This window comes from Scleropages formosus, chromosome 15, assembly GCF_900964775.1.
Source record: "Scleropages formosus chromosome 15, fSclFor1.1, whole genome shotgun sequence".
NCBI classification, from domain to species: Eukaryota; Metazoa; Chordata; class Actinopteri; order Osteoglossiformes; family Osteoglossidae; genus Scleropages; species Scleropages formosus.
This window is the reverse complement of record NC_041820.1, coordinates 7,251,354-7,273,900: the sequence shown is the minus strand read 5'-3', so window position 1 is coordinate 7,273,900 and position 22,547 is coordinate 7,251,354. Positions and strand designations below refer to the sequence as shown.

The 22,547-nt window shown below is 45.1% G+C and overlaps 1 protein-coding gene and 1 non-coding gene across 7 annotated transcripts in view; one reads left to right on the top strand and one right to left on the bottom strand.

The window, feature by feature from the left end:
* Positions 1-22,547, bottom strand: part of syne1b (spectrin repeat containing, nuclear envelope 1b) — a 104,807-nt gene that overhangs the window by 13,761 nt on the left and 68,499 nt on the right. For 5 of the 6 annotated variants that reach the window (XM_018731297.2, XM_029258550.1, XM_029258549.1 and 2 more), the window contains 46 exons: positions 22,233-22,376; positions 21,862-22,053; positions 21,237-21,365; positions 20,602-20,727; positions 20,275-20,436; positions 19,534-19,728; positions 18,942-19,079; positions 17,229-17,420; positions 16,319-16,450; positions 16,025-16,125; positions 15,750-15,903; positions 14,990-15,121; positions 14,727-14,879; positions 14,320-14,529; positions 14,109-14,210; positions 13,871-13,990; positions 13,531-13,731; positions 13,268-13,441; positions 12,903-13,034; positions 12,621-12,817; positions 12,315-12,447; positions 12,039-12,221; positions 11,719-11,868; positions 11,414-11,590; positions 11,069-11,224; positions 10,821-10,976; positions 10,573-10,743; positions 10,312-10,445; positions 9,784-9,988; positions 9,237-9,419; positions 8,976-9,122; positions 8,670-8,824; positions 8,418-8,565; positions 8,181-8,275; positions 7,358-7,592; positions 6,926-7,120; positions 6,495-6,620; positions 6,122-6,277; positions 5,007-5,165; positions 3,808-3,974; positions 3,493-3,655; positions 2,923-3,110; positions 2,237-2,387; positions 891-1,073; positions 660-797; positions 359-550 (listed from right to left, as the gene is read on the bottom strand). In XM_018731297.2, coding sequence (XP_018586813.2) covers positions 359-550; positions 660-797; positions 891-1,073; positions 2,237-2,387; positions 2,923-3,110; positions 3,493-3,655; positions 3,808-3,974; positions 5,007-5,165; positions 6,122-6,277; positions 6,495-6,620; positions 6,926-7,120; positions 7,358-7,592; positions 8,181-8,275; positions 8,418-8,565; positions 8,670-8,824; positions 8,976-9,122; positions 9,237-9,419; positions 9,784-9,988; positions 10,312-10,445; positions 10,573-10,743; positions 10,821-10,976; positions 11,069-11,224; positions 11,414-11,590; positions 11,719-11,868; positions 12,039-12,221; positions 12,315-12,447; positions 12,621-12,817; positions 12,903-13,034; positions 13,268-13,441; positions 13,531-13,731; positions 13,871-13,990; positions 14,109-14,210; positions 14,320-14,529; positions 14,727-14,879; positions 14,990-15,121; positions 15,750-15,903; positions 16,025-16,125; positions 16,319-16,450; positions 17,229-17,420; positions 18,942-19,079; positions 19,534-19,728; positions 20,275-20,436; positions 20,602-20,727; positions 21,237-21,365; positions 21,862-22,053; positions 22,233-22,376 — 7,332 coding nt within the window. The remainder of the gene's footprint in view (positions 1-358; positions 551-659; positions 798-890; positions 1,074-2,236; positions 2,388-2,922; positions 3,111-3,492; positions 3,656-3,807; positions 3,975-5,006; positions 5,166-6,121; positions 6,278-6,494; positions 6,621-6,925; positions 7,121-7,357; positions 7,593-8,180; positions 8,276-8,417; positions 8,566-8,669; positions 8,825-8,975; positions 9,123-9,236; positions 9,420-9,783; positions 9,989-10,311; positions 10,446-10,572; positions 10,744-10,820; positions 10,977-11,068; positions 11,225-11,413; positions 11,591-11,718; positions 11,869-12,038; positions 12,222-12,314; positions 12,448-12,620; positions 12,818-12,902; positions 13,035-13,267; positions 13,442-13,530; positions 13,732-13,870; positions 13,991-14,108; positions 14,211-14,319; positions 14,530-14,726; positions 14,880-14,989; positions 15,122-15,749; positions 15,904-16,024; positions 16,126-16,318; positions 16,451-17,228; positions 17,421-18,941; positions 19,080-19,533; positions 19,729-20,274; positions 20,437-20,601; positions 20,728-21,236; positions 21,366-21,861; positions 22,054-22,232; positions 22,377-22,547) is intronic. The other variant, XM_029258551.1, reaches the window with a different exon arrangement.
* On the top strand, positions 4,404-4,486 carry trnal-uaa (transfer RNA leucine (anticodon UAA)). Its single transcript has one exon. It is a non-coding gene; the product is annotated as a tRNA-Leu (tRNA).

Sequence of the window (22,547 nt, the reverse complement as noted above, 5' to 3'; positions counted from 1 at the left end):
TTCTGCTGTAGTAACCTTGAGTTAAGCACTAACCCTACAGAATTGTTCCAGTGAAATTACTCAGAAATATACAAATGGGTAAATCACTTTGGAGAAAAGCATCAGCTAATTAAATAAATGTCAGTAACATTGATTTACAATGTACATTGTGTCTAATGTTTGAGAAATCTTTGAGTAAACTAGTTTTTTTAAGATTTACCCCTTAATGCATACAGGGTATTCTTTTAAGGAAAATAATATTATTTTTAATTTTTCCAGTGGCTTAGATTTGATGAAAGGACATGTGCAACTGAGCGTGTGCGTGTGTGCGCGCGCGCAACACAGGTGTAAACACCAGACAGACGGACGACGTGCGTACCGGCAGGTGAATGAGCTTCTTGTAGTAGCGCTCCACTCGTCCAAAGACCTCTTGGCAGTATCTCTGCAACTCCTCCACCTCCTCCTCAATCACCGTGGCATCCAGGGGTTCGCTCTTCTCAATAAGTGCCTCGCCCTGGCGGAAGATCTGCTCCATCTTGCCCGTGTTCAGGGCAATCTCCTGCTGGAAGGCCTGCTCGCACAAGCAGAGGGTGGAACCGAAAGTTTGCACGTGGTGGCTCCAGAATTACTAAAAACATAATCCTCTGAAAACAGCAGACATGCACAGCATGAAACTCAACCTTAAGCTGCTTCATTTTAGCCTGGACATCACAGTCGGAGAAGTGCTCAATGTTGGTGAGTTGGAGGTCCATCTCAGTGAGCCATACAAGGATGCTGTCCCTGGCTGCCTCAAATTCCTCCCTCTGGTTGATGAAATGCTATGAGAGCAAGGAAGAAGTTCTCTGTGGTTTCTTCACACCCAGAGGACGCCTTCACAACTCCCACTCTCCACATTGAGGAGTTCCGCATACCTTCAGCCTTCGCAGAACCGAGGCCACCCTCCTCTGCAGGCCATCCCAGCGCTGGTTGCCATCACGCACCATCTCGCGGAGGTGGCAAGATGAGTCGGTGCGATTCTCACGTGCCAGCCGTCGGTACTGCTTGTTGATATGCTCTAGCTGAGTAAGGTTCTCGTGGATGTGGCGCTGGAAGGCCTGCAACATGCAGACAGTAATAACACCCACAATTGTACCATGCTCCTTTATGGCCTGTGGAGCAACTGCTAGATTAATACACAGGTGGTTTTTGACTTCTGACACATGCAACTTACGAGCACAGAGATTTTACAGGCATCTCGTCAGCCTTTTTATATTATATTCGAGTCCCGTCTGGGGATCGAGTTCGGTCGTAACGTCTAACTCAGCTCAAAGGAAGCTCATTTCTTTTTTACTCCATCAGCAGGTGCATTAGTGGTTTTATTTAGGAAAAACGTTATTTAAAATGTTTTTGGTTGCTGTATTTCACTCCTGCTACTTTTTATAATGGCTAGCAAGCAAAAACGTGAGTATTCTGGTGGTGAAGAAAAAAGGAAGAAAACAGATTTAGAAATCAAAGATGAAAACAATAATGTGGCATGAATGTATGTACATTATCATTACTCTAAATTAGCATTATGTGAACATGAATAATGCGGAAAAATACAAGGCCTATTGTTCAATGTGGCATTCATAAAAGCTTATAGTTTATGCTGTATATCCTTATCCTTCTGGTTTACATAATACAGTATAAGGGGGTTATAAAATCGTCTTATGACGAGGCCATTGGAACAGAATCCCGTCGTAAGCCGAGGACCGCGTGTGAAAACCATTATGATGACAGGAGTTCGGACTCCAATATTGATTTAGGATCTTGGCAATGAATAGAACTGAAAATCAACAGTTCCATTATTAAAGACAGTCACACACCAAGCTTGTGAAATCAACATGACCGTAAGAGCTGGTAGTGTAGTGGCTAGTGCTGCTGCCTTTAGACCTCAAAGTTACGGGTTCAATTCTGGCTGAAGGTCTCCTCAATAAGGCCCTTAACCAAAGTAGTTCCAATAGAATTTCTCAGTTGATTATATGGGCAGAAAAATGTTAGTAGTGTAATGTTACAAATTGCCTTGGACAAAAGCATCAGCTTCTAGTACAGTCAAATGAGAGGAGCTTCCATTACCTCCATAAAGGTTCAAGCAAGATTCTTTGTTTATTTAATGTCAACACTTCTCTAGCCCAGATGAGGTGCACTGCCTTCCACAGACTTTCAACAACAGCTTTGAGGCCTTTAAGAGCTTTATGTGTAGTACACTGACGAAGTGGGGAAGGAGCGTTTTATTAACCTCAAACTTCTTCAGCTCCTCTTTGGCCACGGTGTAGAGCACTTCGGAGGAGTTTGGCAGGGCAGCTGTCCTCTCTGCACCCGTCAGCCAGTTCTCGAAGCGTGTGAAGTCATCCTGGAACTTCTTCCAAAGCCTCTCAGTCTCCTCGATCCTACAGCAGCAGCAGCAGGCACGTATACATTAAACAGGCAAGTAAGACATAAACGATTAGTCAAACACAACAGAAATTAAGAATCTTTAAAGACGTGGATGAAAAAGTTTATAAAACCACACGTGGTGCTGATTTTTGGAAAGATTCAATATAAGATTAATAAATACCAAAGCTTCTCGAGATATTTATCCAGGGAAGGTGGTAGGATACAGGCTTTATAGAAGAGGGATCATTCAACTATTCAAAAAATCTTTTTAAAAACTTTTGACTTGTTTCCCTCTATATACGATGAAGTTGTGCGATATAGGTTCATGTTGGGCAAGAAAATGTGTTTTATTGCTATGGTCCTTATACCACCTCGCTCAACAGCTGTATGGTTGGATCAAGTGTCCAACTTGATTTCTACTAGAAAAATCAAGGAGTAGGAAAGAGTTAAGAGTTTTTCACCTTGCTAGAACTTGTAAGTGTGCTACATGACCACCCCCCAATTTTGTAACCAGCAGCGGGCGCCACATCGCAAGGGGTCGGCCCGTACTTGAGCCTTCTCTCCATGGAGACGGCACAGATGTTCCTCCAGCGGCGGTCCAGGCTGCGTGTGGCCTGCTGGATGGACTCGCACTCGGTGTCCGTGGCACAGGCGTCGCAGTCGTGCAGCAGCACCTCGCACAGGTTGAGCACCGAGGCCACACCCGTGCTGTGCTTCTCGATGTCCCGCTGGAGGTCCTGTCCGACACGGGAGATGTGCAACGTTGCTGCTTTCAGATACCTTTTCTCGGGTATTGAAAATGCAAATGCATTATGGTATTTTGCGTGCGTTGGTTTTTTTGCTTGCTTGCTTGTTTGTTTAGCTGACGTCTCAGTCTATGGTGACTTATGGGGATATACACATCCAAAACTTTTACATTACAAGTGCTCAAGACCCACTACAGAATTCCTAGCTTATGGGTTTGTGGGTCAATGTCATACCTTTTAGTGAATTAAAATTACCAATTAGGAGACACTCCAAACATCTCCCAGAGAGTTATTTTTAGCAGCAGCAGGATAAAAGTTATGTTTTTCTGCTCTTTATTAGGAATATTTAAAATGATGAAGAGACCCCTCCCACCTGCTGCTGGTCAAGCTTCCTCTGGATCTCGGAGGAAGTGCAGGAGTCGTAGATAATGGGGCGGGACAGCTCCGTCTCAATGTGTGCCAGCCAAGATCGCAGACCACTCATGTTCTTGTCCAGCTGTTGCACGGCAGTCAGTGTTTCCCGGAGCTTCTTCAACCTGCCACAGGGGGTTGTGGGATACAGTGTTATCGCCAGATTTCGCTTATCTTCCCACAACAAGAGAGGTTGAGCACAGTGGTATCGGAGGAAGCTGATGGGCACATGGTAAAAGCTAGAAAAGATCCAGTGACAGGGCTTCCTGCTTCTCACCGTGCCCCAACAAGGTCCAAAAGGTGCTGCCAGCGCTCGCGAACCCGGCTCAGCTTGGCCTCGATTTCAGCAGCCTTGCCCTCGGGGCTGAGTCGAGCCAGGCGCTCACCCATCTGCTGTAGCTGCTGCTTGTTTTCTTCTGCTGCAGCAATCTCCTCCTGGTAGTCCTGTCCAGAGAACACCAAGGTGAACAGGTAAATGAAGAATATAAGTGCATGAAGACTGAGCAGGCAGACACTTAATTGAATGCACTATATAAAGGGGTTCAGAGCTGGACCAAAGTGTTTTGGTTCCCCAAGGCAAGCATCAATCACACACACACACACTCACACATTTTCAGAACCGCTTGTCCCATACGGGGTCGTGGGGAACCGGAGCCTACCCGGCAACACAGGGCGTAAGGCCGGAGGGGGGAAGGGGACACACCCAGGACGGGACGCCAGTCCGCCGCAAGGCACCCCAAGCGGGACTCAAACCCCAGACCCACCGGAGAGCAGGACTGTGGTCCAACCCACTGCACCAATCAGGCAACATTATATATTATATGAACATTATATATGCACAGAGTAGAAGGCAATAACAAGAAAGCTAATGCAACCAGGATGGCTGAGTGGTTAAGGCGTTGGACTTAAGATCCAATGGACAGGTGTCCCCGTGGGTTCGAACCCCACTCCTGGTAAATTTCACTTTTCTTTGCACTACCTTTTTTTTTTTTTGTTTTTTTTTGGTTTTTGCACCTTTCTGATTTTGTTTCTGGCTGTTTATAACCCTCCATTAGCCCCCCTACTCCCCACCCCCAAATATACATTACTGTACTAAGAGAGAACTCGAGCAAAAGAATTTCACTGTATTTGTCGATACACGTGACAATAAAGCTTGAAACTTGAAAACGGACTGTTCAAACCAAGAGTATGTTTAATAGAAAATGTTACCTAAAACGTTTCCACTTTTCAAAGAGATGAGGCAGCGACCTGTCATGATATTTGCATAATAAGATCTTAGAGCTTCACTTTTGTAATAAAACTGTTTATCATTAAGCAAAGGCTTTAAATTAATTTTACCCAGCATGACAATTTGTTTTTCGGTTTTAGCAATTACATTTTGTGGGGCCAAAAACTGCTGCATGACAAAGTCTAGCTTACGAAACAATTGCAAAGTAATATACAGCTCAATGCTTCCGAATGTCACACTAGGCTCACCTTTCGAAGCTTCTCGATCATCTCCTCGATGCTGATGTCGCCTGCCTGGGAAACCTTGCTCTCCATCTGGGTGAGCCACTCACTGAGTTCCCTGTGCCTCTCGCTGAACACGGCCCACTCGTTGAGCTTCTCACTGACCTGCTGCCTGCGCAGGGAGAGCTATGTGGAGGACACAGTCAGTGGGTCACATGTGAATGTCGCCAAGACAAAGGAACAGCAATGTCTCGGTACATGTCACCAGTTACTATGCTCCTTAGGTATGTTTTTAGTGCCGCAGACTTATGTTTGACTTCCCTCATGGCATGATATGTGGACATTATCGAGCTGTAAAAAAATGGGTAAATGATTGCAAGTAACACAGTAAGATGCTTTGGAGAAACATGTCAGCTCAGTAAATCCAGTAGTACCTATGAGGTGTATTATAATAACAACAATAACAACAACACATAGTGCATAGTACACTTGATCCCAATCAGTCAACTAGTACTGTCTTGAAAAAGAAAACTGTCCTAGCAGAGTCTTTTTGGTTCACAATCCCTAACAGAGTTCCTGAAAATCATCTTCTGCATGAGACCAACTTCTTGTTTCCTTTCCAACTCCAGTCCTTCTGTACACTATGTTTTTTGGGGCCTGGAAATTTACCTGGCTCCTAACATCACATCTTCAGAGCGGTATAATAAACTCTGCACTTGAATTTACCAATAAACCATGTACCAATGCTATTGTAATTAAATTTAAACTTAAATTTAGTAGATGCTTTTCTCCAAAAGGGTATACAATTCAGATTACACAGAAATGTAATTCACAACAGGTGAGGTGAAAGGCCTTTCTAATCATCAAAGCACAGGTTGCTGGTCTGACACGACCATTTCTGCCGGCACACTTTACATGTGTAGCTGCCTGCAGAACTGAGAGTCAGACAGGGAATGCGAAGGTGATCATGAGAGATGGTGTGATGCAAGTATATGTAGCTGTCAAGAGATCGGGAGAAAAGTGGGTCCCAAAGAGATGTGAGATTCTTCTGGAAGGCTGGGATTGAATTGCTTGTTGTCAATGCACTGGGGCAGCATTCCGAACTAGGCACAGCTCAAGGTTGATCCCCAGGTGGGTCTCACCTGGTAACTGAGCTCCTCCCACTGTCGCTGCAGCAGCTCCAGGCGTTCCTGCAGCACAGACAGGTCGTCAGCGCTGATGTAGCTGGACAGGGACTCCTTCAGCAGGGTCAGATGGGCCGTGTCGTCCTTCCATTCATCCAGGGTGTTCTCCAGCTCCTGCACATGTAGCGTTAGCATTGTTAAGAGGCAGCACAGACTGCGGGCCTCACGTTCTCGGATCGTCAACTCCTCTAACCCAGGAGCCGTGAGGAGCGGAGCCTCCTCTCCACAGCACTACTGCTTGGTTACTTACATAAAAAAATACCATGGTGCACCGTCGTTCCACTCGTTGGTATAACGACCCGGCAAGACTAGCGATCCAGCAGGCACTTACCTTGCAGCGGATCTGCTCCGAGTGCAGTTCCCCGTGGCGGTCAGGAAGGGGCTTGGCAAGCTTACGCTTGAAGGCTCGGAGTTTCTCCAGAGACCTCCCGATGCCCCTGTCACAAGTGTCCCAGTCCTGGAAGGGAGAAGGAGCTTGGCGTCAAACAAGCATCTTGCTCACACAGCCACCTAGGGCTGTACTTGCTGCTGAACTGTTAACTGCCATGAGACAGCTGTATGAGAACTACAGATTTGAATTCACCACAAGATTTTTTGATTGCTTCTGGTCTAAGATACCAGAAGCTACTTAGCAGCACAACTCTGCAAAGCATATTAACTATCACAGGCCGGAAACACATTTCGTTTCAGAAATTAATGCAATAGGCAATGTGCAGGACTTTTTGGGCTTCCAGGGCAACAGGAAGTGTTGCCCACGAGTACCTCCAGCAGGGCGGCAAGCTCCCTCTTCTGCTCCTCCAAGTGAAGGCTGGCACTTCTCCAGCGCTCCTGGATGTCTGTCAACTCCCTCTGCAGGGCTGCCTCCGCTCCGCTGTCGGCCGACAGGAGCAACTGGCGTCCTGCTTCCACCGTCAGGATGTAGCTGCCCTGCTGTCTCTGCAGAACCTTCTCCTTCAGCTGCAGCAGCACGGCCACAAACGCTGGTCAACAGGAGGCATTCTTTCCTTCTCTCTAAAATTTTTCTGTAACGTTACTTTAGTTTTATGATTTGTATGCTTTGCTAAATTACTTCATTGGATACCGTGTACTTAGAGATATTTGGGTAGAAAAAATGTGAACGTAAAGCGCAAGGACATTCTCGATGTTAAAAAATCTCGAGGTGGTGCCACTGGAGCCATGTGAATGCCCAGCTACCTGCATCTCGTCCAAGGTGGCACGGGCCTGCTGCAGTGGTACCGGTGAGCCCTTGCGGGGCACCTCTGTCTGCTGTGAGACTTCCAGCAGCCACTTGCGGAGCTTCTCCGCCATCTCCCTGTAGCACTGCCACTGCCGGATCAAGCTGTCGATGATGCCCCTGCGCTGCTGGGCCCGCCGGACAACGCCCTGCCACTGGTTGCTCAGCAACGCCAGCTTCAGGTTGAACTCATCCCTGGCGAAGAGCAGAGAAAGGTTTTAACGGTCGAATGCGTTTTACTGCCATCTATTGGCTCGGCAAGGAGATGCAAGTGATACTGGTCCCAAAGCAAAAATTCTGGAAAAACAGATTAATCAAGGGTGCACTTTCATTTATATTTATTTATTTAGTGGATGCTTTTCCTCAAAGCAACTTCCAATGAACTCTGTAGTGTTAGCAGCCCACACACCTTATTCACCAAGGTGACTTACACTGCTAGATACTTGAAATAATTAAAAAAATATATATAATCATACATAAATGATACGGAAATAATATAAATAATGTTTGTATCCTTAACTGTACTCAAATGTTCTCATGCTAAGGTAGCGTACAAATGAATGATTCTGAACAAAGAAAATCCAATTAAACCCTAAAACCTTCAATCAGTTCAGTGGGTTAAAGAGATTAACCCAGCAGAGTAAAGTTTCCATCTTGGATTCTGAGGAATGTGTACAACCGTTAAGTGGATCAGGATCAGGTTTAAAGGTGCAGGACACTTCCCAAATGTCTCACGAGCAAGTGTGAAGAGCAAATACGAAAACGGTCCTAATTAAAAATCACCTGTCGTCCACCTGTCCCTGTTCTAGGAGCCGCTGTCCATCGCTGATGATGGAATGGAGAACCTGCTGCCGGCTGAACATCTCCGCCTGGAAAAGCTGAGTGGGGCACAGAAGCAGATGGATGTAGTGACTGCAGACATCATGCTGTGAAGAATTGTACAGTTTCTGAAGCTACCTTCAAAGTACATGGTTTGAGATCTGCAGCATACAGTTCCCCCCCACCCCACAAAATCCTTACCTCATGGGCCTTCTGCTGCTCCATCAGGCTCTGATAATTGCCAGAAATTTCAACAGCCAGTTTCTCTTCTGTTTGGACAAGGAACTCCATCCATGTCTCACACTTCTCTAAGAAGGTCTGCTGCTGCAGCAGGAAAGCCTGCAGTTTGCTGTGGAGATAGAACATCTACTAGTGAATACATCTCTGACACCCCCTTTTAAGTTTTAGAAGAAGAGATATCAGAGAAGATGATTACTAGAAGATCTGAGCTACCTGAACCTCTCAGTGGTCTGGATAGAAGTGATGGACCAGCTCCTGTTGAGACTCTGCATGCGTTTGATCTCCTTGTCACTGAGGGGCAATCTATATCCTAACTCATTGAGCCGCTCCAAGTCAGGGGCCATGTTACTGAACTTGAGCATCTGTCCCTAGGTGATGGCACAGGGCAGTGAGAGTTACTCAGGTTACTCAGTGCAACAGCCTATAGCTTGTTTAGGAGTTTATACATATGCCACCCCATCATCTCCCCCTCAGAATGGATAGCCTGAGGTAGAACCATGATCTGGAATGTTTCTTTACCTTCAGCTCCTTCATACGGTCCTGGATGGTGGAAAGGTCAGAAGAGCAATTTGGGTCTGGCTCCTTAAGAACCCCCTCAGCTTCAGTGATCCAACGGTCTAGTGAATCTAACTGCTCACTAAAGCGTTCATAATCTTGAACCCCAGCCTGGTGAAAAAGCATGCAAGACAGTAAATGCAGAATTCTGACTAACGCTTTGTTGCCATGTGCTTCTTGATTTTATGAAGCTGTTCAGCTTGGCACTTTGGGGACACCGCCTACCTTCAGCACAGTCTGCTGCCTGCCGAGGGTTTGCTCCACTGTGGCCAAACGCTGGGAAAGGGAGAGGCGGTCGGATTGGATGGCTGCCACGGCGGAGGCGTCAACCTGCTGCTTCAGCTGCTCCCCCAGTTCATGCAGCACCTGCAAGGATCCTTGCACAGACTTCTGGGATTGCAGCAGCTCCTGTCACAGAGGAAAGAAAAAAGCATTGAACATCTATAAACGCAAGAGAAACCTGCCGTAGAACCACGCAGCAGACACCTGCTTTACTGAAACACCATCAGTTTTCTTCACTGGACATGATGGCAACTACCATAGAAGAAAATTGCCAAGTAGTTAATAATTAAAAGCATTTGGCAAAAACAAGTTCACAAGATACTGCAAGGGTTTAGCGCAATGATTCAAAATGGTCAAGTTCATCAGGATTTATGGCGCTCTTAAAACAGACAGTTAAACCCAACTGGAACAAAGATATATAAGCCAGGCCTCCAGGTTGCATATCTCTAGCTCATGGCAAAACCCATAAGACGAGCCTTGTTCTGCTCACATTGCAGTCATGGATCCAAGCTGAAACTTCCTCATCAGCAATGTCCTTCCTGGTGGCAATCTTGAGCAGGTGGTCAGCTGATTCTTCTTGCTGCTGGACACTGCTGGCACATTGGTCATACAGCTCTTTGTAATGCTGCCATAACAGCTGAAGTGCTTTACTGATGTTTAATTGCTCCATGATTTCCTCCTGTAGCTCATTCCATCTGGGTAAAAATAAAAGGTGGTGTTAGAGAGGGAGGTTGAGTTTTATGTTCAGTTGATCAGCAAGCTTGGAATGTTTGGTGCACAAGCTTATGAATCAAGGTAATATCCTCAGTGTATAGAAAGTAGGATGAAAGGGGATGAAGAGCAGAGGTGATGTTTATGCTGGCTATTAAGTGACCCCGATTGATAGATAGTCATAACTGAGAGCTTTGTGGATGATTGCAGTTGACTCTTGGGTGTTGACCTTTGGTTGCATTAAAAAGGTCAATAGCCTGCCAACACTTTCATACATTAATCATTCACATTTTGGCAGCATGTCCACCTTGTATTGACATCTTTCAGTGCATTGTTAAGAGTGTTGGCCACTGATGGATGGCACTCCTTCAGCAGCTGGTGTGTCATCGAGCCAAATTTCCTCAAGCTGTTCTCCTGCTTCTCCAGCTCTTCCTGAAGGTTCTGAAAGACAGTGTGCAGTACAGAAGTAAATGACCAAAACAAAGTGAAAGGAGGCTTAACACTAATGATGTACCAACTTCTCAAAAGGAGACTTTAATTCTTGAGTGATGCATGAATGGTAAAGTACCTGCAGGTTCTCAACCTGGATGCTGACAGCTTCCAGTGACCCAGTGAGAAGACGGAACCGGGACACTGAGTACTTCCCCTCCATCAGGAATCCATTGATCTCCTCTGAAGCATTTTTGTACAAGTTCCATTGGTCCATGACTGACTTCAAGCTGAGTTTCAGCTGTCCAATCTAGGAAACAAATCTATATCATTAAAAAACTGCATTACAAGACTTCCCGAGAAGGTTGCATAGAAAGGGAAACCCACCAAGTGGTCCAGATTTGCCCAGCTGTGATTAAGATCCTGGAGTGTGTCCATGACAACAGTGCAAACCTCTTCTGTCTTTTTATGAATGAGGGCACAACCCTTTTCTTCTATCCTCTCCAAGTCCTTCTCTTTTTCTTTCACAATTGCTTCCAGTTCCTGAAATAGAACCCCAACAGTCAAATAGCTTAATTTGAGGATGTTATAATGAAGTACATAAACTGTGGATCATATGAAGGATACAGCGATACCTGCAAATCTTTGAGAGCATTCTGGATTGAAGGCAGGTCTTCAATCCCCTGCTTCTTCTTCAGTCGTTCTTCCTGAGCTGTGAACCAAGCCTTCAGATTCTCAATGCTGCTCTCATACTCCAGCCAAGACCTGTGCAGGCCCTCCAACACATCCACCTGGAACAGCACACAATGAAATGACGATGCCCACTTTAACAATGTAACCCTCTACATTCATCATGTGTGACTGGAAAACCCACACAATGTGGAAAAACTAAAATGAAGACACAACAAAATGCACTGTAATATCACACAGCTGTAGTTTCCACTTTTGACATCCAGTTTCCATTAGGTACTGCACGAGACCTTCTCATTGATGAGGCTTTTCAAAATTTGCCAGCGGTGATTCATGGACCCCAATCTTTCAGCAAAGTCAGTCCTGTCACTGCGCTTGCTTTCAGCATCTTGACTGCTGATCTGCAAGACCGACTGGTTCACAAAGTCCACCGTTAGCTGCTTGCAGTTCACATCAATTTTGATGCACTGAAAGAAAACAAAATCACATAGTCTTCACTAAATAATGCATTAATTGTCATTGTTGCTGTAGATAGTCTGATTTAGTCCATCTGTCTTTTTATCTCCTTCAACTAGAACATTAGATTGCTTGTTACCATGTACTTCTGCAGATACTGCTGGACGGCGTCAGAGCCAGCTACTCCAGCTATCTTCTCCTCGTCCTCCCGAATCACGTTCTCCATCAAGGAAATCCAGCCCATCAGTTCCATGATGGCATGCCGTGAAGCCAGCTTCTCCATTTGCAACTGCGAAAGCAAAATTCTTCAGTTTCAGTCTGATATTTTTGCTTAACACTTGAGCAAAGACAACCTGGTACATCAATGCATTCGTTACTACGTAGGCCTTGAAAAAGTCTTGTGGTGAGTATCTGTTTCTTTTTGAGCTGGATTAGATCAGGAGTTTCTGTAAGGAGTACCTGGTGGAGCTTCTCCTGGACCACGGGGATTCGTGTAAGCAGCTCAGACCACTGTGTCTCCACCTGGGCCAGTGCAGCGCGCAACCCTTCCGTGTCAACCTTCTTCAGCCGCAGAAGCTGGTTTCCCTCATTCAGCACAGATGCTTTAAGAGCAGATTTGGTTTCTACTTCCTTTGAAAACTCCTGAGTAGGAAGAACACTGACATTTAGCATAACATTTACCATCCCTGAATAAGCAATAAAAGAACATACCATTGGGAGGACAGTTTGACCCACCAGGAATGCAGAGAGCTGGTCGCGGACATCTTCCAGTTCTTGGGAGACATTGGTGGACTGAGAGGCCCAGAACTCTAAATGTTCTAAAGCAGACTGCAGCCACCGATTCAACTCAGATGACTCACACTGGTACCTGTGGGTCACATGACAAACAGATTCATCCCAAACTGTGACTTCCAGTACAGGAAAATATATAATATTTAACAACCCTATGAAGATACTCCAAGAGTCAAAGAGATGATCAATAAGGGAACTAGTGCCTATTACAAGGTCCAAATCACTCTCCCATGACCAGACACCACCAACCTGGTCCAGTGCTTCAGGATGGAGTCAAGGTGGTGCAGCTCCTTGTTGACCCTAGTAGTGTGGCTAAGCCAGTGCTCCCCAAGCTGAGTAAGCTTGGCCTCAAGGTTTGAGCAGCATACACTTAGTAGTAGGCGCTTTCCATCCTCCAGAACCTGGCACAGCTTGTGCTGGTGTTCCGTCAAGCTTACTTTCAGATGCTGTGCCACAAGGGAGATGGATTAATGAGAAGACTGGCAGTGATGCTGTGACTGTGATTTTCAGATCATTTACGCTGTTGTGCACCTGATAGAGTTCAATTCTCTCGTTGAGCTTCTCCTCCGTCTCCTCCGCCAGGCCCACAGAGGGAATCCTGGACTCTACATCCTCCAGCTGTTGGTGAAGGGTCTGGTAGTCTTTCTCCAGGTGGTTCCATGCCTGAATAAGAAAAATCCAAACAAAAACATGTGTACATGTGTACAGAATATTCTCACTGCAGGCAAGACGTTTTCCATATTTCTGAAAAATTCTCTCATATTGGTTTTACATCAAACACCAGCCATGATGCCATTTGTTTAACATGGAAAAATATTGTTCTTCTGATGAAGTCCACTTTAACGTTTCTATTTAGTTAAGCCTTATTAATGCTAGAGCTTCTAATGTGCACTCACCTCCAGGACATACTCCAGTTTCACCCCTCTCTTGTGGGCTTGTTTCAGCAGGACCTGGGCATTAGCCAGGGTATCTTCCAGGGTCTTTTTCTCAGGTGGCAGCACAAAGCTGCTAATCTTCCTGAAGAATGTTTCCGTCAGGATCATGTGGGACTCCAGCCCTTGGAAGAATTCCTGTTGAATGCCACAGGACCTGTTAGGGCTTGGAACATTAAGACATTGCTACCAAAAATGAGCAACCTGAAATATTTAGAAAGACCTACTTTATGCTTGTCCAGAAGGTTCTGCACTTCTTCTACAGACCCAGCAATTATTTTCTGGTCGGTGGCTATCTTGTCCTGAGCAGTGTCCACCAGGTCAGCCAGATCCTGAAGTGCCCGTTCATATTGTCCTTTCAGAGCCAAGTTCTGGTTGATTCCACTACGGCGCGAGCCCACTGTCATCACCAACTCTTCATAAATATCCTGCAGCACAAGAAAAGCATGATACGAGTCTTGCACTAGACCACAAAGCTTGGGTCATCTTGGTAGAATTGACTTTCTCCAAAAAATAAATCCTCAGGGGTAAAAATGCACATGCTGTAGTCTGAGACAGAGCAGATACCTGCAGCTTCAGCAGTTCCTGGGTAGAGATCTGATCTGGCTGCATGTCATCCCCTCTTGTTTTGAGCTCTGCAATTCTATGCTCAAACTCCTTCAAGCTCTCCTCTGCTTCAGCAATGATCTACAAAAGTCAATGCAATGTTCATATCTTTGTTTCTACCTCAATACTGCTGTGCAAAGGCAAGTTGAAAGTATATCTGAAAGAATGAATGGAATGAATTCTTTTGGTGTACAGTTACCTCCACTTGTTCAGAGGCTGGCTGGTCGAGGCCTTCAGCAAGTCTCTGTAGTATCTGGTACTTTCGCTCAGTAAGAGCGTTATAGAGCAGCCTCAACTCTGTCTGGATTAAGAAGACAGGTTTCACATAAGTCTTCTTCACACCAGTAACCCTTCTTAACTGCAGTCTAATGTTCAGTTTCACATTCAGGATCATTATACAGATCGCTTACCTGGAAGGCTGTGAGCTCTTGCAGTCTAGCCCTCATTTCCTCACATCGTTGCATAAGCACAGAGTCCAAGGTTTTCAACCTTATGGTTAGAGAGTCCAGGGTTTCCTCCACCAGCATCTGCCGCTCTCCTGAAAACCCCTCAGCGTCAACAAGGAGCTGTCTGCTGTGCCCAACCTCCTCAGTCACCTCATTCAAGTCCTTCCCCAAAGCCTGCAAGAAAGCCAGATGCTGAAACTTAGAAAAAAGTGACTTACAACGTTAACCTACTTACAATGATTTCCCAGTAAGCACTTGGCTCGAAGATACTATAATAGCAGGTGGGATGAAGAGTTTTTTTTAAGACCATATGCAGTGGCTCTAACCACTACGCAACCTGCTTCAGCCATGTCTGTGATCCAAGACTTTACCTCCTGGTTGTAGAGCTGAGTCTCAGCATCTTCAGTGAGAAGAACGGCACCAGACAGGAGGTTGCTTTCCACGCTGTCAAGCCACGAAGACGTGGCCAAGATTGCAGAGTAGAGCTGCTGTTCTGGATGGAGGACACGCTTCGATATGCCAGACTTTTGACCCCAAAGAAAGAGAACCATCCCATCAAAAGAGAGAATACACAAACAGAGATAGATACTACATACATCACTGTTGGAGAAATATAGTTAGATGATCACCGTACCTCAAGAAGCACATCTTCAAATGCTTGGCTGACTCCTTCAAAGAGAGACCTGAGTGAGGACTTGTCCCGAGCTTGGGCATCTCCTTTGAATATTGCTCCAGATGTGGTCACTCTGGAAGTTCTTGAATAAACCTGTAGTACCACAAATGTACCATTAGATGGCGAAAGTCCTGTAGCTACCACTACTAAAAAAAGCTTTCAGTAATCATACATTATCAAACACATTCTCTAAGCAAATACCTGAAGCACTTCTTGTACCATGTAAGTTTTGAACACAACTACAAAAAGAAGTCCATTTGTACTTGTTTATTTATAAATCCAAAATCACATTTACCATTAAGTCACAACAAATAAATAATTATACACATCCCTCAATTAATTTAGACACCAGGTTCTATAAATGTCCTGGGTGCAGGTCTAAAATTAAAAAATCCAAGACTTTATTTTAATATTGTATTAACTTTGAACTCCATGAAAATCAAAACAAATATAAAATCACTGACAATAAAAATGACCCTCCCAAATCAGGTCCTGCATTCCTATTCTAAATGGGCATTTTATTGCCATCAATTGGCTGTGTGCGTAAATACAGGTTACTTTCACAGGAATGTCATAAAAAAAGCTACGAAAATGAGATCAAAAATAAATAAAATGAAAAATGTATCTTCGACAATTCATAACTTGATCATTTGTAAGATTTATATACATCTGATCGCTTATAACACTTGTTCATGAATACGAGCAATCTAGTGGACTGTACCGGCTGCTTGGGCTCCTGTCTCAGTGTGTCCTGGAGGAGCTGTAGCTTGGTGCCGAGATGTTTCTTCAGGCTCTCCCATTTCTGCCTCATCTGATCCAAAGAGACCTCCTTCCCCTCCTCTTGGTTCTGCTCCACGGGTCTGGTGTCCGTCAGACTGGGTATATAATTTATCTAAATGCATCTCAGGTTTTCTTTTTCATGTTTAATGTCTTATACACTATTCGGTATTTAGCATTCACTAAAGCAATGTTATGATATATGTGAAGCAGGACTACCTGATGCTGCTGGGCGTGGCCTGCTTTGTCAGAAGCTCCTCCCCTCGGCTAGCCACGGATTGCAGGAGCTTCTTCTGTTCTTCTAGCTGTTCCTCAAGCTCCTGGTTGGATGAGAGGCACTTCACTAGTGTATCTTTACCCTCTCGCTATCTCACAAGTCACATCTCAGCATGTTTTACAGTGAACACATTCATGAGCACTGATGCCATTGGATCAGACATTGAGGCTCTGTTGACACAGTCACCTCACAATGAATAAATCACAGCATATTTGGCGGGTCTTAGCCCCGAGCACCTTCTGTCTCTGGATGCTGTCCTGGTACTGCAGTGAGCGTGTAGTGCGGGCCTCTGCCAGCCAGTCCTGTACACTACGGCCCTCTGGGAGGGTTGAGTCCAACTCCGCATCCTCAACTTGCTGCTGGGAGCCCTGCTCAGAGCAAAGGTCAGAGGTCATATGAGCAATCGACAAACGCCATAAATATATTCAAACGCTTTGCAGATAATCCATAAAAGATTAGAAATATTGTATTAAACTCTGCTTTAATATTTTAGAACTCACAATATTATTTATCTCATTAGCTGTCCAGTGCAACTTACAATGTTACATTTGTACACACACACATTGTCTGAAACCACTTATCCCAAGCAGGGTTGCAGCAAGCCAGAGCCTAACCCAGCAACACGGGGTGCAAAGCTGATGAAGGAGGGGACACACCCAGGACGGGACGCCAGTCCATCACAAGGCACCCCAAGCGGGACTCGAACCCCAGACCCACCAGAGAGCAGGGCCCGGCCAAACCCGCTGCGCCACCGTACTCCCCTCCATTTGTACAGTAAGGTACTTAAAAATGATCTGCATATTGATACAAACGGTAATTTTTACTGCATACTCAGTGTAAGCACCTTGCTTAAGGCTAGTAGAGCACGAATTAGGAGTCATACCTGGGAGGCTCAGATTGCAGCGCAATAGCTGCTAACTACTAGGACACCTGATGCCCCTTTTTTATTAATGTGCCTTTTAGACGTTGGCCATATTAAGTAGTACTTTAAAAAACTACCTACGAGCGTTTACCGGTCTTCACACTAAATGGTGAAGATTGGTCCGATAAACTACAGGAGATGTCCTGAGCACTTTAGAGATGAAAGTGACATTTCACACTGACCCTGACACATTAAAAGCCTGTTTGAGTTTCCCTGTTTAATACCTGGACACTGATCTGCTTGTCCTGAAGAATCCTCTGCAGCTCCAGCAGACCGCCCTTGAGCATCCGCAGCTTGGTGGCCAGTAGCTCGGCCTCCTGGCGGCCTGTCGCCTTGCCTTCCAGTCGCAGGCCCTCGCCGCGCGCCGACATCTCCGTCAGGAACGCCACCTTCTGCTCCAGCTCCAGCAGCACATTCTGGAGCAGCAGGAGGAGAGAAGCCAGCTCACACATGCCCTCCTGGGGCCTACCTTACCCCTCAGGTGTGGTCTCCATAGTGTCCTGCCACGCCCTCATTAAGGGTACACAGGCTCCTTGTCGGCATCTCCACAGACACACTTCCTCTCAGATCTTGGGAACCATTCTATAAATATATTCCATTTGAAAAAAGAAGGAGGACATTGGGATGAACTTCAAGAGAAGCTCTCGCCGGAGGAGAGCTGTATGTGTTCTGCCTGCTCTTCTGGCTCCTTCGTTTGCAGTGAGACCATGTGACCCGAAGCTAAACGTGCCACGGGCGGTTAACAAATCACCTCTCGCAGCAGGATTCATCCGCTCTCGTCATCAACTTGCATGTGAAAGTAGGCGTGCCAAGTTGTCTCCACCGCCAATCCTGGCCTCAGGTTCAATTGATTAACTAATGCAGACACCCCCCCGCGACCCTGACCTGTGCTGACAAGGCTTCGCAGCAAAGACATTAGTATAATCAGCTTAGAGTCCTGAACATCTGCTTTGGGGCCAAACCATCCAAACACTTGCTCTGATAGTGCTAATCATCACTGGAGTGATATTTTTTTTTTTTTAATTTCAACTGACTCATATTTGTTGTCTACTTGAAACATCAGGACTCTCACTGGGCAAATATACTGTTCAAAAAACTTTTTTCCGACTAATGTGTGTCACATTTGCACTAATCAGGACATTGGGATTTTACGTCTTTGACTGATGCTTTCTGCACAGAGCAAATTTCAGGTTAGAAGATATCTTAATGTGTCCATTCCAAAGAAGTTGAAAATAAAAAGAATTTTATTCTTTATTCATGTAGCAGATGCTTTCAGCAAAAACAACTGAAGATGTTGGGTGTACCACATTAAGCTACCCACAATGACTGACCCTTTTATACAGCCAGATATTCTTACTATATCAATACAGGGTAAGTACCATATTCAAGGGTACCACAGCAGGAGTGGGACCTGAACCTGTGATTGTTTAGATTGCAAGACAATGAGTCAGATCATTATGATACTCACTGATCTACAGCAAAGCCCAGCACACTAGTCCAACCAACCAACTTCAAGAACTGCTTGTCCCAAGCAGGGTGGCAGTGAGCCGGAGCCTATCCTGGAAACATTGGGCGCAAGGCTGAAGGGGCAGGGGGGGCGCAACCCAGACAGGACGCCAGTCCATCACAGAGCCACAACTAGTTACCCAGGCACACAGCCAGGTGAAGGTATTGGAGCAATTGCAGGGCAAGCACCTTGTTCAAGGGCATTACAGCCGGAGATTGAACCGGCAACCTTCGGAGCCAAAGGCAGCCGCTCCAACCACGACACCACCAGACGCTTAGCACGCTACTCTTTAGATTTAATTCTTTTTATATAATAGCATGAGAAAAGAACTACTTGCAAAATAACTATATCAGTACCGTGTTAGTTGAATTTTCCAAGCACAGGGTCTGAAAACTTTGGGAAGTCATTCTCCTACGGGTCACCCTTTCACCTGGCAGTGGATGAGTGGGACAGATGCGAGGGCAGCACGGGTCTCACGAAGCCAGCACTCCAGCTCATCTGCCTCACTGTGACACCTCTGCAGGGCCTGCTGCAGTCGCTGGTCCTCCATCCGTTCGCTCAGCCGCTCCTGCAGGGGGAAGACGTGCATCTATTAAGTTTGGAAACTTGCATTGAAAATTATATTTAGTAACAGTCTTGAAAGATGCAAGCCCTTTAGAAAACAAAATTATATCTAAATATTAGCAAAATATGCAAAAAAAATATGACAAATACAGTATTTTGGTAAAAGTTCTAATTTTTTTTTATTGTTCATGTAAAGAAAAAAAAAACTTTGCAAATATTTCTTTTTTAACAAATCCACTATTTTATTGTGTGTGTATATACATTAAATATATATATACACACACTATCGTATAGTCTATAAACTATATATATTTTTTCCTGTCAGTTTCTTTAAAATAATCTTCAGGCAAAAACTTCATGACATGTACTGCAGTGCCCTGATACCTATGGTATTTATGATGAGACGGGGAAAACCCAGTGACAAAAAACATTTTGTCAACCAGTTATGGGGACATTACCTCCAGGAGGTGCTGCTTGCCGGAGGCCTTCATGCGGATGGTGGCCAACCTCTCGGCCAGCACTGTGAGACTCGAACGCGCAGCCAAATGCTCTGCGGCCTCCCTGCCCAGAGCGTGGGGCACCAGGTGATCTGCGAAGCATGCCTGCAGCTCATCAATCTCAGCCTGCAGTGAAAGGATTGTGTCCATTTGCACCTGAAGGAAATTAATAGGATGCATAAAAATTTGTGACTTTTCCAGGAAAATTACTGTACTGTGACACTTCAAAGTAAAAAGCACATTCCTTTACACAATGTATTGCATAATAACACTTTTATTCATTTATCTGATGTTCTTTTCCTAAAGGAACTTGCAATTATCTACAAAGCCAGTAAGCTCACTGAAGCAATAAAGGGCAAGTATCTTGGTTAAGGGTACAATAGCAGGAAGTGGATTTCCAACCTGCTCCCTTTGAAACCAAAGACAACAGCACTAACCACTGTGCTACCAGGTATCTTGAATTATGCCTCCAAAAAAAAACTGTTTAAAGTTGATGACTCACTCAACAAGTAAATCCTCAACGTACCAGAAAATAGATGATAACTAATTGTGGATTTTTTTGCCAAAACTTCTGTAACACTCATAAACGTTCTTCAAACCTGAGCAGAGGTATATAGTACTGAATAAGGTGATACAGACGTCCAGTAAACCATACACGTGTACAGCGTGTGCTCTTCTTCCACCACTACCACCTCCTCTCACCTGGTGCATTTCCATCTGTCTCTCTGGGCTTTTTTCTGCCTCCAGGCCTTCACTAAGCTTGGCCTCCAAGACCTCCATCTTAGCAGAGATTGACTGGAGGGCATCCTGGCAGTGCTTCTGCCGCTCCAGTGCCTCATACAGAGTCCTCTGTTTCTCGCTGATCTAAAGGGGGCAGCCAGAGAGCAGCGTCCTTGTACCAAAAATTCAGAGTACTAATCAACATGCATCTAATGTCTTCATATTCTTTTTTGCTGCCACTCATCATAGCTGATGGTCAAGGGTAATGGCTTTGAGAATTATCCTTTTTATCATGCTTGGGACACAGACCACATTTTTGAGGGATTCCCATGAGCGCTGCAGGTCATCCAGGTCAGGCACGGTTATGGGTTCAAGAGTTGGGTCATACAGCTCTTGCACTGACGTCCTTGTAAGCTGACCTCTTCGCGCAGTGATCTGTAAGCATTCAGCAGAAAAGTCACGGTTGTTCCTAGAACCACTGTGCACAAGAAGCTTTTTAAATCTAAAAAAAATCTAACTCGAGTAGCTTTTCAAATCTAAAATATGAGCCTATTTATATTGGCCATTTAAGTCTAAGATTTGCAGGAATGCGTGTTTCTATGTTTATGTGTAAGTAATTTTGTTTGGGCCTCAATGAAAGAAGGAACTTCATAAATCTGAAAATAAACCACATCACACATATGAATTCCAGAAAAAAAGGCTAAGACGACAAGGGTGAAAATTATACAATGAAAAAATGAAATGCAACGAAACATGTCAGATAATCAAGGTTCAAGCCACAGTTTACCCCTGCTTTGCAAGATGATAAAACACAGTTATAAAGAGACAAGGTCTGATTCATGCCTGTAAAAGTACTGCATTATAGGATATCTGATCAGGCTAACACATTTGAACCAGTCCTATAGGTAGTGTGGAAGTAGAAGAAAATGGGTGAAGGATGGTACCTGATTAAAGAAAGATTCAGTGTAGGGAGAATAAGAAGAAGGTGGGGAAGAGATTTCACTGCTGGTGGCCTCCTCCCCAGATTCCTCTGTAACTGGGGAAAGGAGCATGTGGCCACGACCAGGAGCCATCTGATACCAAGCAGAGGAGGTGAGAGAGCAGACAGGAGAATGAGTGCAAAGAATGGAGCATCTATGGCCACCAGTCAATAGTAATACAGAGTAACCAAACCCTTATGGAGAGAATTACCTCCTATGCAAAACTACAGATTTCAAACCATCGTGGACTCTACACAACCCACAGGACATGGACACACACACACAGTCTGAAACCACTTGTCCCGAGCAGGGTTGCAGCAAGCTGGAATCTAACTCGGCAACATAGGGCGCAAGCCTGAAAGGGGAGGGGACACACCCAGGACGGGACACCAGTCCATCGCAAGGCACCCCAAGCAGGACTCGAACCCCAGACCTGCCAAAGAGCGGGATCCAGCCAAACCCGCTGCACCCCCCCAGCTACAGGACTGTGTGATTAATTAATTTCCCTGTGAAAAGGCCAGTAGCACAGGTTGTAAATTGCTGCTGCCACATTAAGTACTCAGAAAGTAGTACTGCCAGATCATCATACAGCTGTAACTGATGCAGTGGCAGCAGAGCCCTTGGAGAGGATCTCTGCATCCACCTCGTCCATCGTATCCACCAGCCCCTCGTGCACTGTCAGTAGCATGGCTGCATGCTTGGCCTTCATGGTCAGCATCTTGCACTTTGAGTTGAGGGAAGTTATCTGCTCCTGGTAGCCTTTGATCTTTTGGGCCAGTTCCTGTCACAAGAATATTACTCAATCAATCCAGAATACTGTAACTTACAGAAGGCCAGGTTAACACAGATTTTATGTACTATACTGTATAATACCAATACTGAGAAGAGATAATAAAAATACATATACGTTTACAAATAATATTAGAAAGTTACGGTGACTGAAGGGAAGGAACACTTTACTTCATGGTGGAGAATTTGGGCTTGCAGCTCCTGGATGTTGCTGGTGGAAATGGGTTGGTCTTGGATGACCTGATGGGCCTCCTCGATTAATTTCTGCAGGTGCCTCACCTCTTGCTCATATTGTTCATACTGCACAACAGCCTCCTGGGAACCAGAAGCAAGACCAATGAACTCATTCAACCTAGCAGATACTGTAACCTATAATGCAGTGATCAGCAGCAGAGGTGGAAGTTGAATGGAATAAAAATGCTGTGAATTAATTTTTATGGGTTTCAATTAAACCAGTTTCAGCTGGTCTGCTAAATGACTCCTGGA